At 50.5% G+C, this 17,096-nt stretch overlaps 1 protein-coding gene across 1 annotated transcript; it reads left to right on the forward strand.

Moving 5' to 3' along the window:
- Window positions 1-11,322: 11,322 nt before the first annotated feature.
- Window positions 11,323-14,231, forward strand: LOC130141911 (talin-1-like). The gene is given in 4 exon segments (XM_056323209.1): window positions 11,323-11,395; window positions 11,398-11,486; window positions 12,389-12,514; window positions 13,171-14,231. Coding segments are annotated over 4 exon segments (420 nt in total). The 3' UTR covers window positions 13,303-14,231.
- The last annotated feature ends 2,865 nt before the right edge of the window (window positions 14,232-17,096 follow it).

A 17,096-nucleotide genomic window follows, 5' to 3' on the forward strand; every position in this document is an offset into this window, starting at 1 on the left:
GCATGTAATATCCTCCTTGATTGGATACTTTTCCTTAATGCTTGACAGAAGAGGCTTCCAGAGGCTGAGGAATTGCATTCCTTTCCAATTGCCTTGTCAATATCTTGTTCTTTAGGAAGCGACCCTAGCTGCTTGGCTTCCCTTTCCTCTAATTCTACACTATTAGCCCCATTATCCTAGCATCAAAGCAACCAGGTGATAATGTGTTCACCTGATGGGCATAATCTTTCCGCATATCCCACAGTTCATTCAAAGATAGGGATCGAGAGGTTACCTCTTGTTCACCTTCTTCATCCTGATCCTGTGATGGCCCTGCTTCATCTTCCTTTACAAAACGAGCTGCTTTCTGTTTCCATTTCTTTTTCTCTATAGAGGCCACTGATATTGACACAGGTTGATCTTCTGCATCACTCATTTCGGGGGCCAAGGTAGCAGCAGTGCCTGCCACAGGGACTGGAGTAGCTAAAGCACCTGCCGTGGAGGCTGGAGTAGCTGCAGGGGCTGGAGCAGCTGTTTTTTCTGCCATGGAGGCTAGAGTAGTTACAATTAGTTGCTTAATTCTCCACCAGGTACAGAAGGTGAAAACCACATTCAGTATTACTAGCAATAGGATCAGGACCTGCGCTATGGTGGCTCCAATGGACCAAAGATATTCAGAATTTCCAAAAATCCTAAATGCTTCAGTAATTAGCTTTGAGAAGAAGGGGGAGGTGTGGGCCCCACCCATAGGTTGGCTCTCCAGAAAATCCAAAGGTGCAGTTGTTGACATTCCCCATCAGGGGCCACCCGAGACACAAGGGTGACAACAACACCCCGTACACCGACCAGATTAGTTTGATAACCAGCGAGTCCATCATATTATAAACCAGTTCTATATAGTATAACACTATAATGACTTTAGCCCAGGTCCCAATGACAACAGAACAACAGGGAACACATACTGCAAGTAAAGTAAATAACACAACCCTGAGACCATGGGCAGCAAATTCAAGAGCAGAGAAATCAGCATTGTTGCCAATGATTATTAATCCAATACAATGAACACTGACAAGTATTTCGTTCTAACACAGTCTGATTGGACCTGTCATCTCAACCCTTCGAGCCCCATGTTAGGTGCCAAAAAGGACTGTCGTGGTTTAATCCCAGCCAGTAACTAAGTACCATGCACATGCTCGCTCACTCCCCCCTCACCCAGAGGGATAGGGAGGAGAATCGGAAAGGAATGTGTGGATAACTGGCTAGCTGAAAAGGGTCACATAGACATAGTCCAGCTGGCTGGACAAAAATGCACATCGCTCTCAGCTTATCTGAAGTAAAGCAAAATACACTGTCTTTGGCTGTCCTTGTTACACAATAACAGGAAGATTTCGGTGGGAAAAGAATGTTGCAGGTGGGAACAGAAAACTACAGAAGAGAAACTAGGGGCGGGCTTGGTATTTAGGCAACTAACCAATAATGAGCTTAACTTTTGTAATATGTATGAGCTAATTATAACAAGGCATAAAAGGTGACTGTAAGGGACAATAAATGAAGTCTGCTGATCACTCATATTGAGTGACTGTGTCTTCCCTCCGTCGCGACATGAGGCTGCCCAAGGAAGGTCCAGCTGAGGATGTGGGAGGCAGCAGGGGTGCAGGAAGAGAGACTGGCTGTTGGATGGGGCTTCCCATGGGTGACCCTTCACATCTGGCCAAGGCCCAGGCAGGAGAGCCCCAGCCTACCCCAAGCTGAGTATAGGGCTCAGCACCACTACACCTTGGCTTTAGCCCTTGGTTTCAGCTGCTCCAGCTTCTTGGCTGCAGCCTCAATGGCAGCTGCTGTCCCCAGCAGCATGACAGTGGGGTCTTCTAGGTCAACCCACTCCATCCCTAGAAAAACCAGGAAGTGATGCAGGTTAAATCTGTGTACAACCTCATTTCTGACCTGCCCTACCTCCTCCAGTAGCTGCTGAGCCCTCCACCCTAATCTCAGTCTTTAGTCCTGCCCCTTTGAGCAGGACTTTTCTTTACCTTTCATGGCCTCAGATGCCTGGATGAGCTCAGTGATAGAGCTGGCCACATGCTTGGAGTAGCCTGCCAGCTGCTACTTCAGCTCACGAGTTGGCTTTTCCAGGATCTGTGGGAAAGGAGGAGAGGTAAGCACCTGGAAAAAGAGGGGGGCCCATTGGCCTGTTCAGGGTGAGCTCCCCAGGGAAGGAGAGTGGGATCCCCCAGACCCACTGCATGTGTGTAGTTATTGGGCATTGTCTGCAATGCTTTCTTGAGTGACCCTAGCTGGTCCCTGGTCTCCTCCTGCCCAAGGATGGGATGAGCATCCACAACTTCTGGGACATCTTGCAGACAAGTCCCTCAATGCAAGCCTTCCTGCATTCAGTGGCTACCCCCTCCAGTATTTCTCCCCCTTGCCAAAAAAAAAAAAAAAAGTATTTCAAGCTCCAGAAGCATTTCCCCCTTGCTGCTCCCACATCCCAGCCTGGGAGGGCTGGCCCCACCAACGCAAGGTGGCAGGAAGAGCCACAGAGGTCCTTCACCAGGGCAGGGGACAGACACACACATACCATGGCATGTGCATGTGCACACACGCAGGGTCTGTATGTGCAAGCAGAGCTCACTGCTGGCCTGACTCACACTGCATAGGCAGCAGCCACCCCATCAGCTAGAGCAGGTGTGAGTACACATGTGCGTGCACACACACACCAGGGTCCTTGCAGACACACACAAGTGCCACCCCAGGGCTGGGTACACAGACACACCATGAGCAAGGCTCACGCTGAGGTTAGACACTGGCAGGCACCCCAATGTTGCCTTACAAGCTGACAGAGAGGGAGGGAGGGAGAAGAGAGATAAGACAGCAGTGAATGCCCTGGCTGGGAAACATGGGTGCTGGGGATGGGGAGCACAGGAAGGTGGGTGCTCTCTGGTGGGGGGTGAAGGGCAGGCAAGAGGAGAGGTAGGAATGAAGGATCAGAGGCCCCAGGTGGGGAGCCGTGCTGCCAGTGTTAGCTCATACTTCAGCCTCATCAGGGCCAGGGGAGCTGGGGTGCTGGAAGAGGCTGGCTACCCAGACCTAGAGGTTCCTGGGGCTGGAGGAGCCACCTACACTCAGAGCAGCCACAAAGTCACGGTTCTCCTTGCCCCCCTTTGCACTTTGTTTCTCCCCACTCTGAACTGCTTCGCTGTGGTCTTCAGCCATCAGATCGCTCTGCTTTTGAAGAGAGAAACCTATTGTTACCAAATACCAAGTCCCTGTAGAGGTTCAAATTCCTTCCCCTCCCCAGTGAAATATGCAGGCTTTCCCACTCTTCTGCCAGGAGCCACATTTTCCATTCTGAGTCAAATAACTCCCTTTCTCAAACCCTAACCATGCTTGTTCACGCTCCATGCAAGGTGCTGGTTCCCATGGGAACCCAGTGTACAGCAATGGTCTTACTGCTGCCAGGGAGCAAGGCAGCATTGCATCTCCCTTCCAATTCCCCTAGATCCTTCCTGCTTGTGGCTTTCCAGGAACCTGCTGCTCTGATAAATGTGACCCACACGCTTAATTCCTGCCTTCGCAGGCCAGAGTGCTGCAGAGGCTGAGGGGGTCATGACTTTATTCTGGACTCACCCACATATGGCCATTTGGCTGGAAAGCTGCCTAGTGGAAAAGGACCTGGGAGTGCTGGTTGACAGTTCAGCATGAGCCAGCAGTGTGCCCAGGTGGCCAAGAAGGCCAATTGCATCCTGGCTTGTATCAGAAATAGTGTGGCCAGCAGGACTAGGGAAGTGATTGTCCCCCTGCATTCAGCACTGGTGAATCTGCACCTCAAATCCTGTGTTCAGCTTTGGGCCTCTCACTTCAAGAGGGACATTGAGGTGCTGGAGTGTGTCCAGAGAAGGGCAATGAAGCTGGTGAAGGGTCTGGAGCACAAGTCTTATGAGGAGCAGCTGAGGGAACTGGGGTTGTTTAGTTTGGAGAGGAGGCAGCGGCTCAGGGGAGACCTTATTGCTCTCTACAGCTATCTTAAAGGAGGTTGTAGGCAGGTGGGTCAGTCTCCCAGATAACAAGTGACAGGACAAGAGGAAACAGCCTCAAGTTGTGCCAGGGGAGGTTTAGTTTGGATATTAGGAAAAAATTTTCACTGAAAGAGTGGTGAAGCATTGGAACAGGCTGTCCGGGGAGGTGGTGGAATCACCATCCCTGGAGGTATTTAAAAAACACATAGATGCGGTGCTTAGGGACATGGTTTATTGATGGACTTGCCAGTGCTGGGTTAACAGTTGGACTTGATGATCTCAAAGATTTTTTCCAACCTAAATGATTCTATTATCCCAGCAAAGTCACAAGAGCTGCACGAGGCTGAGTCCTTGAGCTGATGACATACAGCAACAGACTGTTTGCCTTCATAAGTGCATCCAGACAAAATGCCACATGATTAAGTCTGCTGTTTGCTCTGATGCGTTTAAAATTGCTGAATGATCTCTATTGGGAACTGAAGGAAGCCTGGAAGCTATGAGCTTAATAAGATGCACCTCTGTTGCAGAATGGCTGTGTGATCATGGCCATGACTCCCTTAAAGATCTTTGTGAAACAAAGTTAGCGTAAGTTAGCTGAAGCAGGCCTTGCAGCTATGCTGAGGCATGCTGATAAGGAAGCTGAGAAAAACACGGACCTTGTGCCTAATGTTGTAAATAACTTTGAGGAATTCGCGTAGACAAGAGAGGAAAAAAAAAAATGTAGCTAGCTATCCGCAGAAACCGCAAGTAGGAGGACGTATGAAAATGTAACCCTTTAGAGCTTAGCCAATCAGCAGATGACTAGTAGGCATAATTAACTGGAACTGTATATAAGACATAATTGCGCCGTAATAAATCGAAGCTTGCTTTATCACTCATATTGTCGGCCGCGTGCTTCCCCTCGCTCGTCAAAGTGGCGCCCAAACAAGGGACCCCTAACCTTGTTCTTCACCGGACAGCGAGGATGGAGAAGCACTGGTAGCAGCGACCAGAGAGCAGAAGATCGGCTGATGCTGGCATCGTACCCGATCCGTGCTTGAGCCCAGGATAATTAAAGAAGGGGTTCGCCGTCCGTGAGCTGCTACCCAAGGGAAAAGGCTGCAACAAAGAGGACTTTAACGAGTGCACAATGGAAAAAGAGGTAGCGCTAGCACTTTTACAATGCTTTTTAGAAAAGCGGGGAGTAGGCCCTTTAAAAGATCTGGCCAGGTTAATTGTATTAGGTAAAGCAAAAGGATATTTTGCAGATCCTGAGCATATGTTTGAAGTAGAAGAATGGCGTAATTATGGGGATTGTTTATGAGATTTAGTAATAGATGATGATAAGGCAGCAAAAAGATTGATGAAATCATGGCATGAAGTAACTAATTGTATAAAAAGATATCAAGCAGAAAAGCGCCTTGCTGCAGCAGTAACAAGCCGACTTGCAAGCGCAGATCCTAATGCAGGAAAAATTAATTATGCCATGTGAAAATTACATTCCAATACCCCCTTTATCACAAACGGTGCCCTCTGTACCACCTATAGAGCCCACTGTACCACCTATAGACCCTTCGTGTCCTCCGCCCCCCCCTCCGGCGAAGTAGCCTCGGGGGGGGGCAGAGGGCGGGGACACATCTGACGAAAGTGCTGCTGAGGAAGAAAATAGCAGTGGGCAGTCAATACAAAATTAAAAAAACAAAACAAAACAAAACAAAAAAAAGGAATAAAAAAAGACAGTAAACAAACTGGTGCGTTCTACGTGCATTAATTGGCAAAAAATAGCACAAGAAGCAGCTGCTCAGGGAATATTTGATATTGCTGAGCAAGTCAACCCCCCACAAGCTTTCCCTGTAACGTATCAGATAAATGCCGCTAACCAAAGACAGGGAACCTGGGAGGCTTTGATTGGAAAATATTGTCAGTTACGTAGTACAGTGAATGAGTCAGGCCTCCACAGTGAGCCCACCAGATATACCTAACTTTATGAAAGGGCCGTTATTGTGCCAGTGTATTCTGGAGAATAGTAACAGTTACACCAAAGGCATTTTAGTAACCCTGCCCTTAGATTCTTCTGTAGAAACAATGCTAGAGCGAATGAGTTGGGTGCCAGTAGGTCAGCAAGCCTTGCTAGTGGAAGCAATCCAAGCAGTAGGGAGAGATTTAGTGCAAGCCCAAAGTCAGGCTTTTGCAGCGCTTGCGCCTCTGCGCCCCCCTGGGGCAACCGCGCCCCCAAAGCCAGCGACCACCACGTGCCGAGACTTCCCCTGCTATCGATGCGGGAAGCCAGGACATACCCGTGACCGATGTCGACAACGTCAAGTGTGGTGCCAAAATTGTCAGCGAGGGACCCACAGCACCAATGTCTGTCGGCAGACGGGAAATGAGAAACCGAGCGCGAGGAGCCGCAGCGCATCAACCCCAATCGCGACTCCTGTCACCTTCACGACACCCCCTCCAGGAGACATGACCAACTCTTATCGGCAGACACCGTGTTACAACCCGCCACCCGAAGGAGCCTCGGCCTGGACCTGGCAACAGCAGTAGATACAACATTAATTGACAACTGACCACAAAACATCGCAACTCGTGTCCGAGGACCTCTGATAATTAATGGACAAAGCTATGGTGCTCTATTATTAGGGCAGTCTTCTGGTAGTTTGAAAGGGCTGTTGTAAAGTGTGTTGCTTATAGTAATAATTGCTATCATTGCACTCGTATGTTTAAGCTGTGCTCTCTCTTGTATTCAAAAATTACTTGAGCGTGTAACTGCACAAGTTTTGCTTGCGCAACGAGAAAAAGGGGGAAATGTTGCAGAATGGCTGTGTGATCATGGCCATGACTCCCTTAAAGATCTTTGTGAAACAAAGTTAGCGTAAGTTAGCTGAAGCAGGCCTTGCAGCTATGCTGAGGCATGCTGATAAGGAAGCTGAGAAAAACACAGACCTTGTGCCTAATGTTGTAAATAACTTTGAGGAATTTGCGTAGACAAGAGAGGAAAAAAAAATATGTAGCTAGCTATCCGCAGAAACCGCAAGTAGGAGGACGTATGAAAATGTAACCCTTTAGAGCTTAGCCAATCAGCAGATGACTAGTAGGCATAATTAACTGGAACTGTATATAAGACATAATCGCGCCGTAATAAATCGAAGCTTGCTTTATCACTCATATTGAGTCGGCCGCGTGCTTCCCCTCGCTTGTCACACCTCCAGTGAATGTTTCAGGGGATGTACTGTACATATGATATTCAAAAGATATCACACAGCAGCTGGACAGTTACACCCAAAATACAGCAGAATAGTGTGTTCCTGCAAGTAGTCTGACCTCATGCACTGCCACAGTAAGTCATTACACCAATCATCTGTTAACAGGTCAGCCAGAGATTTTTTCGTTAGCACTACAGCCTTGGCTGCGATGACTTATGTGTGGCTAAAGCATCTTCCAGACAGATGTTTGATCTAGATGCAGAGGACAGAAAACTCACTGCTCCCTTTGGAACTGCACCCCAGTGGTTACCGCCTTTGGATAAAACCATCCTTTGACCTCCCCTCTGCCCAGCTTCAATTTCTAGCCACTGATTCCTGCCCACCTCCTCTTTGTGCTGCCAGTGCTGGTTACCCTCTGCCTAAAGGGGCTTTTTCTGGTGAACCTGTGTCGCGACGGAGGGAAGACACAGTCACTCAATATGAGAGATCAGCAGACTTCGTTTATTGTCCCTTACAGTCACCTTTTATGCCTTGTTATAATTAGCTCATACATATTACAAAAGTTAAGCTCATTATTGGTTAGTTGCCTAAATACCAAGCCCGCCCCTTGTTTCTCTTCTGTAGTTTTCTGTTCCCACCTGCAACATTCTTTTCCCACCGAAATCTTCCTGTTATTGTGTAACAAAAACAGCCAAAGACAGTGTATTTTGCTTTACTTCAGATAAGCTGAGAGTGATGTGCATTTTTGTCCAGCCAGCTGGACTATGTCTATGTGACCCTTTTCAGCTAGCCAGTTATCCACAATTCCCCCGTTTTTATTTTGGGTGACACAGGCTTGGTTGACCATTTTCAATAACAGCGTTTTAACACAGGAAAATACACAGCCAACCTATAAAATCTCAGTTCAGAAGTATAATTCCAGAAATACTTGAAAAATAAAGTTAGCTTGAAGCTTTAATTTCGATGCTCTTTCTGTTCCAGTGATATAAAAAGTTTAAAAAATTCAAAGGTAATTTTAAAGTTCTGAACATGGACTAATGCAAGCTCAAAACCCCAAAAGAAACCAAACTGATGTTTGACTAGGAATATTTGCAAATATTTTAGTGGAAAATCCCTGACCATTAACAATTTTCTGTCCAAATAACAACTGCCCTTATGCAACCAACCAGTCCCTACATTTTCTGAAGAATACCTCATTGATATCAAAGAATTAACAAAGGGGAAAAATTAGTTCTAAGCTATATACATTCATAAGGGGATTTTTCAATAGTTACGTACAGATTTACACACTAAGCCATAATGGCTTGTAGGTGATACACACAAGAAGAGTACGTTGCTTATCTGTCTGAATGTCTATGCTAAATTTGACAACTGTGCCACAAGCCAAGCCTACATGGGTGCTGTGTGTTATGCACGTTCCTTAACAAACAGAAGTATAATAGACAAATTCCCAAGATCTAGTCCCCAACCTAATTATATTATTTTGTAGCCAATTAAGGAAAATAACACAAATGTGCATATCTACATGTGCACACACCTTTTAGTTCAGAACCAATCTGTGATAAAAGGCCTTAGCCTTATGGCATCATCAAATCTTAACGAGTACAGTAATTAAAAATGCAGTCTTACTGTAAGTGCGATTTATGCTGACATTCCCTCAAATGCTACACGTGAGTATTTCTCGCTCAACTGCCTCAAGGTAAAATAGTAGTATTTGTTAATATGTATTAAAAAATCATTAATTCTCTACAATAGCAGTTGACTTCCATAACACTATGTAAGCAAAAGAGGCTTAAGATGGGTTTTCTGAATACTAACAATTTATTTTAGACTGTCTAAACTCAGCCCTTGAAAGATTTCACTCTGCCAGACGTAGAAACACTGTTGCACTCCAGTTGTGATATCCCTTTTCCCAAGTTCACATGCACATCTCGCTCAAGCAACATTATTGTTAAAGTTTCTCTCTGCTACATAAAAGCATGTTGCACTTGTAGATATAAAAGACAGCACCCTTACTTAGATTATTACCTTATTACCTCATAACTCTTAGTATCTCTGATTTCATCACTTCAAAAATTCACCAGAAGCAGATAAAACCACAGCCACAGACTAAACTACACCTTAACTGCTGATTCAAATAAAGGCATTCTCTTCAGATATGCCTAATGCTTACAAATAATTTTGGCTGGTTTTGATCAAAAAACTATTATTACAGTAATGATCAAAAATAATAATCCCGTTTGCAAAATGCCTTTAAGCCAGCCTCCTAGTCCCAACCAATTTCCACATTCAGAATACAGCATAAATACAGAATACAGAATAAATTATCTCCATCAAGGCAAAAAGGCTTCTCTTTAAGCACAGAGATGTTTGCTAGTTCAAGGCAGAAACCCATTTCTTGTAGGGGACATCTGAAGCACTTTTTTTTTTTTTTTTTTTTTTGTGGGTTTGTAATCAAGTCCGTATTTTTCCTTGAGGAGTTTAAGCTGTTCCTCTTGTTTCAGGAGTGTTTCCAACTCTGATTTGTCGAATAGGTCCGTATTTCCCAAAAATATCACACATTTCCTCCGCTGTGATTTTATACGGCAGGTTCCGAATATAAAGGATCCGATTGACCTCTGGGGACAGCCGGATGTTAGCTCGCTTGGCCGCTTGCATCGCCATGGCGCCGATCGGAGGGGGGGGGGTGTGGGGGGGTGCCGCCTCGGAGAGAAACCGCGGCCGGGACGGGGCCTGCCGGGCTGCGCCGCCGCTCGCCGCTGCCGCGGGGGTCCCGGATGCTATCCCATACGCTAATAACCCGAGGAATTCCTTTTTACAATCTATGTCCCGAACGCTCCGCTTTTCTAAAAAGCATATGAGCGAATCGTACGTCGCTTGTCTCTCCATACCGTCGTCAGCGCTGTTGCAGCCTTTGCGAGACTTCGGCGACGCGTGGCCGGCGGGACCCTCTGTAGGTGCTCCCGGGCGCGGGGACTGTGCCCTTCCGCCTCCTGCGCTGCTTTCAGCACCGGTACCCGAATCTCCGTCGAACCGTGGCTCGCAGGTTCAGCCCTCTCTAGGGTCCCTGTTCGGGCGCCATTTGTCGCGACGGAGGGAAGACACAGTCGCTCAATATGAGTGATCAGCAGACTTCATTTATTGTCCCTTACAGTCACCTTTTATGCCTTCTTATAATTAGCTCATACATATTACAAAAGTTAAGCTCATTATTGGTTAGTTGCCTAAATACCAAGCCCGCCCCTAGTTTCTCTTCTGTAGTTATCTGTTCCCACCTGCAACATTCTTTTCCCACCGCAGTCTTCCTGTTATTTTGTAACTTTTGCTTTACTTCAGATAAGCTGAGAGCAATGTGCATTTTTGTCCAGCCAGCTGGACTATGTCTATGAGACCTTTTTCAGCTAGCCAGTTATCCACAGCCTCATACCCTCCTGCTCTCCATGGCCTTTAATCCAGCTCTATGTGTGTCCCCCTCAGCCCCCTGCAACCATCTTCCTTCTCTGTCCCATCTGTCCGAGCACCCCTGACTGGGACTTATGCCCCACTTTTGCCCGCAGCAAGAAGACAAGAGCCTGAACTTTGAGGAACAGATCCTGGAAGCTGCCAAATCCATTGCTGCAGCCACAAGCACCCTGGTGAAGTCAGCCTCAGTGGCCCAGTGAGAATTAGTGGCCCAAGGAAAGGTAAGGCTGGAAGGGGGAAAGAAAATTTAGGGCTGTGGTGGGCTCTCCCTTCTCCCGGAGCTGCTTGCAGCCCTCAGGCCCTGTGGCAAGGAGTGTGTGGGGCAATGAGCTTCACTCCTCTCCTGCCTCACAGGTGGGCATCATCCCTGCCAATGCAGTGGACAATGGACAGTGGTTTCAGGGACTCATTTCAGCCATGAGTATCAAGGTCATGCCTGTGGGATGGGAGGGGACCCTCCTCTCAGCTCTTGCTGCAAAGATGAGGATGCTCTGCTTCTGCACTTCTCTGTGGAAGAAGCAGCCTCACTTCTTGCTCCCTTTCCCACTAGCTGAGACATGGCATGGAAGCTGGTCATCCCCATCCCATATCCCATGACCTCCTTGGGGCCAGTCTGGGCATATCCTCTCTGGGGGAGGCTCCTGCCACACCCCTGACAGCCTCTCTCGCCACAGGCATGCATGGTAGCTGCTGCTACCAACAACCTGTGTGAAGCCACCAATGCAGCAGTGCAGGGCCATGCCAGCAAGGAGAAGCCAAGCAGGTGGCTGCCTCCACATCACAGCTCCTGGTGGCCTGCAAGGTGAAGGCTGACCGTGACTCAGAGGCCATGAACTGGCTCCAGGTGAGTCCCAGGCTGACCTCCAGCCCCAGCTGCCTCCTCCTGGTTACTTGAGAGGTGGTTGGGAGTGGGGTGAGGGCACGTGGGACTTCAGGATGGGGCCCTCCACAACAGATGTGTCTCCCCAAGGCTCATGCTCCCTAACTGTGTGTATCAGTGGGGAGCTTGTTGGGGTGCATGCTCCAGATAGCTTGGACTTTACTGCTACTGCATGCTGGGCATATGTGCGATGCTAGGCTGCTGAGCTTAGGGGCATTCAGGGCTGATGAACTGGCATGGAAATGCCTGAAATGTGTGCACTGGATCCCTGGTATTCAAGAGGTTAATGTTTGGGGGGCATGTTTTGTAGCACTCAATCCTCAGAGGCCATGGCACACAAGAGGTTAATACCTACATGTTGGGAGGTTAATGCATGGTTCCAGCAATGGTTCCTCAGGGCGAAGGGCTGGAGGGTCAGCAGGGCTGCCCCCCAGTCCCTGCCCCCCAGCTCAGACAGGAGCTAGAGCCCAGCTGGGAACAGCAGTGCCTGACATGGTCATGAGTGGGTAGTAGTAGTGCAGCAGCAAGCCATGTGCAGGGGTCCTCAAACTACGGCCCGAGGGTTGGATACAGCCCCCCAGAGTCCTCAATCCGGCCCCCGGTATTTACAGAACCCTCCCCCCCCGCTGGGGGGGGAAACCAAGCAGCTGCAGATGACCTCCTGCCACTTCACCTGCTCGCCGGCCGGCCCCCTGTTTAAAAAGTTTGAGGACCCCTGGTGTAAAGGAATCCCTGCCTGCAGCTCCCAGCATGCCCTCCTGCTTGCCAGTCTGATCTGAGGCAGGGGTTCCTTCTCATCCCCCCAGGCGGCTGTTGGGCCCTGGGGCTGGGACTTAGGCTGCTGCTCCCTCTCTTCCCTGCTGCAGGCTGCCGGCTATGCAGTGAAGAGAGCATCAGACAATCTGGTGAAGGCAGCACAAAAAGCAGCTGCCTTCCAGGATCATGATGAGACAGTGGTGGTGAAGGAGAAGATGGTTGGGAGAATTGCACAGGTGAGGAGTGGGGCCGCTCTCAATGGAGCAGAGGTGGCTCTGGCTGTCTGCCACCACAGCCTATGTGCTCCTGTCTCAGGAGCATGTCCTACCACCCACTGGCACAGGGCACATCTCTGTAGAGCCTCAAAAAAATGGTGCAGATGCACCCTTCCCACCCAGTGCCAATTCAGTGCTGTGGCTTTATCCTTGTACTGCTGTGTGTAGCAGCAGGCACAGCCGGTGACCATGCATGCTCCCAGGAGCATAATGCCCTGGCTTCTCCTTGGCATGGTGCCTTCACTATCCTTGTGTCCAGGACACGTGAAGGGCAGAGCATTTGGTAAGGGGTGAGAGCTGCCTGGTATGGGCTGCCACATATCCCAGCACTGCCTCCCAGCCACGGGCTTGCAGCTGAGACCCTCCCCAGAGTGTGTGGGGCTGAGCCCCAGGAGCTCTGCTGCTCCCCATTATCTCTGGAGGACTGCAGTCCCACTGTAGGGACAGTAGCCCTCATGCCTGGGGCTATGCCAGCCTAGGGAGACTGTGGCTGTGATGGGGGAAAAGCAGCAGCCCAAGAGCCCAACTCTGGGCTCAGCATTGCCACAGCGGAGGCTCTGGCCATCCCCAATGGAGACAGTTGTGACCCTAGAGTGCTCGCCATGCTCTTCTGGCAGATCATCACTGCCCAAGAGAAAATGCTGCGCAAGGAGCAGGAGTTGGAGGAGGCGTGGAAAAAGCTGGCCATGATCCGGCAGCAGCAGTACAAATTCCCGCCCTTGGAGCTGCAGAATGAAGAGCAGAACTGAGTCCTGCACCCTTCCACCACTTACCACACAGACTGCTGCCTACCCACTCCTATTTAAGACAACCTTCCTCAAACAAAGGGCTGCCTGGGCTAGACCAGAGCTCTGCCCGCACCCAGAGTGCTAGGACTAACCTAGTCACCACTCATTGGCACTGCACCAGCAACTGTGCTTTGCCACCCAGCCCACCTTCCCATGCACACCTAGGGCATGGCCAGAGCACCTCAAGGGGCCTAACTGGAGTGAGAGCTGGGGCTGTGCCAGCTCAGAGCTCACCCACCAGACCCAGAGGCTGGGGGGCTGGAGAGCTCCCCAGCATGGGGAATGTTTCCATGTGCATTCATCATTCCCACTTGTGTTCCTTTCTTCTCTCTCCTCTGCATGGGAGGGGAGAGGCGGGCAGCTTGCCCTCTGTGCAATGGGGTGCAGGGAGCAGCGTGGTCCTTCACTGAGCTCTTGCATGGAGCTGCCTTTCACCTCCAGTGCCCTATTGCTGGCTAAATCTCCCTCTTCCTCCCCAGCTTCCCTGGGAGACATCAAGCATGCACACACACACACACCATGAACATCTTCTTCAGCCTGGGCCCCTCCTGGGAGGTCTGGAAGCTGCACTGCCTCTACTCAGGGTGGGGGAATGCAATGGGTTTGCCCCTGGAGCTGCTCTTTGCCTTCCCACCGGGCTTTTCCCCCTTGTGGCCCCAGCCAGCTCTGCCCTGTTCTTCTTTCCCAAGTGCCTGCATCATTTTCCAAGACCTGCAGTATTTTTGGAACTTTTTAGTTTCTCTAGTATCGAACCTGCAGCTTTTAACATACATTTACTAAGCTTCCCCTATTAAACATTGGAGGAAACCAGCTTCCTCCTGACACTCTGGCCTGGGAGGTGTCAATGTCTCCTTGGAAAGACATGTTCATCAATAAAATCTAGTTTTACTTCTTTCTCACCACCTGTGTATCAACATCAATGGGACCTCCTAGGAGAAATGAGGGGCTGGTAGGCAGAGAGGCCCACAGGCACCTGCCCTCAGGATTCAGGGGAGGGAATGCTTTCTGGGTGCTTATACAGTATGGAAAATATTCAAGGCAGGCCTGGCCCTCGGCATCTGGCGGGCTGGACTCCTGCTGCTAGCCATGTGCTCACCCTCACAGGTGCTGCTGGGGGGATACTGCTGCACAAGGGGGCCCTGGGTTTTTTGTTGCTGGGGGATTTGGGGCTTCAGGGTGGGAACCAGACAGGTTTCTGGTAATTTTCCTGATACCAGCTGAAAATATCCCTGGTTAGGGTGCTATGGGGGTGTAGGTGGGGGACCCCTGGTCACCAGCAGCCCACCGGTGGGGAAGCGGCAGTGCCTGGCATGCAGCAAGACCAGGAATGGGTCTGGAGCCCTCCCAGCTGCTGGCACTGAGGTCACTTCCTGAAATAGCCCCTTGGGGCCAACCTGTGTGGGTGGCAGCTGTCCTGAGCATGTCCCCACCTGTTCATACCCTGTCACTCAGCAGGGGTTTGGAGTGCCCAAGCAGTGGTGGGGCAGACAGGGATGCTGTAGGGTGGAACAGGGACATGGCTAGACTGGCATGTGTCCCCTGTCTCTAGGACCTGTCCACAGCAGCATGAGCTACAAGCATCATGAGTAGCGATGGCAGCATCACCACCAACGACCCTCTGTCCCCCTGCAGGCACATCCCTGGGCATGCATGTAGAGGAATGAAGCTGGGTTAATTAGCATTGATAAAATACAGCTGTGGGCTGGCTTCAGGGGCGGTGGGTTGGCCGATGTAGATAAGGTGCAGCTGTGGCTGGTTCTGTTAGGTGGTTGGGCAGCCAATGAAAAGAGAGCAGCTAAGGAAGAGATGAGAGGATATGTGTCTTAGGTGAGGAGGGACTAGGAGCAGGCAGCAGAGGGACTGGCATGAAGAGTATGTTGGTATGAGATGGTAAAAGACCTTGTTGCAGCTGGCTAGTTGGGAGAGTGCTGTGACAGATGCAGAGGGGCTGTCCTCTCCTGGGATGCTCACCCCTGGCCAGGCTCCAGGGTGAATTTGTGGCTCTTGCAGGCATCCTAGTCCTCCCAGGTGTCCCCTGACAATCTGTTCTGGCCTGACCTGATACCAGGCTCTCACCCAGGTATTGGCTGCACACAGGGCCCCTCTGAGTGGCCAGCAAGGATGGCAAGTAGGTGCAGCATGGCAGCAGCCCCAGCCTCATCCAGACAGCCCTGGAGCCCCAGGGGCTCCGATGTCCCTGGCACAAGGCTGCAAGTGCATGTGCACACACACATGCACACTCCCCCCACCCTGGCTGTGTTCTCTAGGCTGGGTAGGGTACAGGCAAGAGGTGGTGGCACAAACACCAGGGGAGGGACATGGGGCGTAACTCACCCTGGCCCCCTAAATCTCTCCTGCTGGGGTGAGAGATTATTTTGGTAGGCAGGTTTGAGCAAGCACGCACAGGGGCTTGGAGCTGGGACACTGCAGTCATGAGGCATCAGCACCTCTGTGGGGATTCAAAACTGGCTGAGCTGGAGGTGGGCAGGGAAGCCACAGCCCAACTTCTCAGGGAGCCCAGGGACAGGGCGAGACACTGAGGCATAGGTTGCACTAGGAAGTTCCTGTTAGGTGGTGGGACAAGCCTTTCCCCAGGAGGGATGGTTGGACACTGGAGTGGAACATGGAGGGGAGATCCCCAACCTTGGAGACCTTAGCCTGGGGTAGGGCTGGGCATGGGGCAGCAAAGGGAGGGATGTGCACCCACAACCCTCTGCACCCCCTTGTCCTGGAGGCCACCCCAGAGGACAGCTCTGAGGGCAGACTCGTGGGCCCAGACACCCATGTGGCTTCAGCTGTTCTAGTTGGACATAACCCTGATGCCTGGAGCAAAGGGGAGCAGGTAGCAAGGGGGAACTGCTCCTTCAGGGGGGACATTTGAGGGCTGAAGCCCTGCCTTGCCCTTCCTGGCTGCTCACACCATGCACATCATTGTTTTCCTCTGTGCTGAGCCCATGACGTTGCTCCGGACCAAAAAATCTCACAGAAAGCCATCCATCCTTGCCCAGGAATGACAGGAGATGCATCTTCCCCCTCCCCTCAGAAGCCACATGTTGGCAGTTACTGACTCTCTTTGTCCAAATATGTGCCTAATTAATCAGTATTAGTAGCTGCTCTCCATGGTGCCAGCAGCCTCTCCATCCTTGGCTGCTCCCATCCCTCCTATACCCCCTGCAACCCAGGGCTGAGCACTCCTAGAAAGCCACTTTCTCCAGCTTTCAAAAACTTTTTGTTCCTCTCTGCTTGGAACACTGGTGCCAAAAAGTTGTGGCAGTAAAGGGCTGGATGTGGTCCCAGGGTGATGGGCTGGGGAAGCACATGCACCCATCCTGTCCCTGTCCCATCCCAGTGTCCCCATGTGCCACATAGCTCCTGTGGCCCCTCCACTGGCTCCTTCCATCCCCCCTGGTCCAGAACTTTCCCTGCAGCTGGGAACGTACCAGAAGCATTTATGAGTGTTATTAAAATGCATGTTATTTTTGGAGGAGCCAGGATCTGAAAGGTTTGAATTTTTGCCTGTGGAACACAGTTTATTTAGAGCAGAAAGACAGAGCAGACAGACACAGCACCCTGTGTTGCCGTGAAATGCCACCCTATGGGATGTGCACGTGCCAGGTGTCCCTGTGGGTGCCAGGGACAGTGGCACCAGGGTGCAAGGAAGTGGGGAGATGGGTGCCAGGGAGCCTGTGCAGAGCCAAGGCCCTCCTGTCTCGCTGTGATGCGGGAGATGGACAGGGAGGTTGGGGGTTTGGCTC

This window comes from Falco biarmicus, chromosome W (assembly GCF_023638135.1).
Source record: "Falco biarmicus isolate bFalBia1 chromosome W, bFalBia1.pri, whole genome shotgun sequence".
Classification (NCBI taxonomy): Eukaryota; Metazoa; Chordata; class Aves; order Falconiformes; family Falconidae; genus Falco; species Falco biarmicus.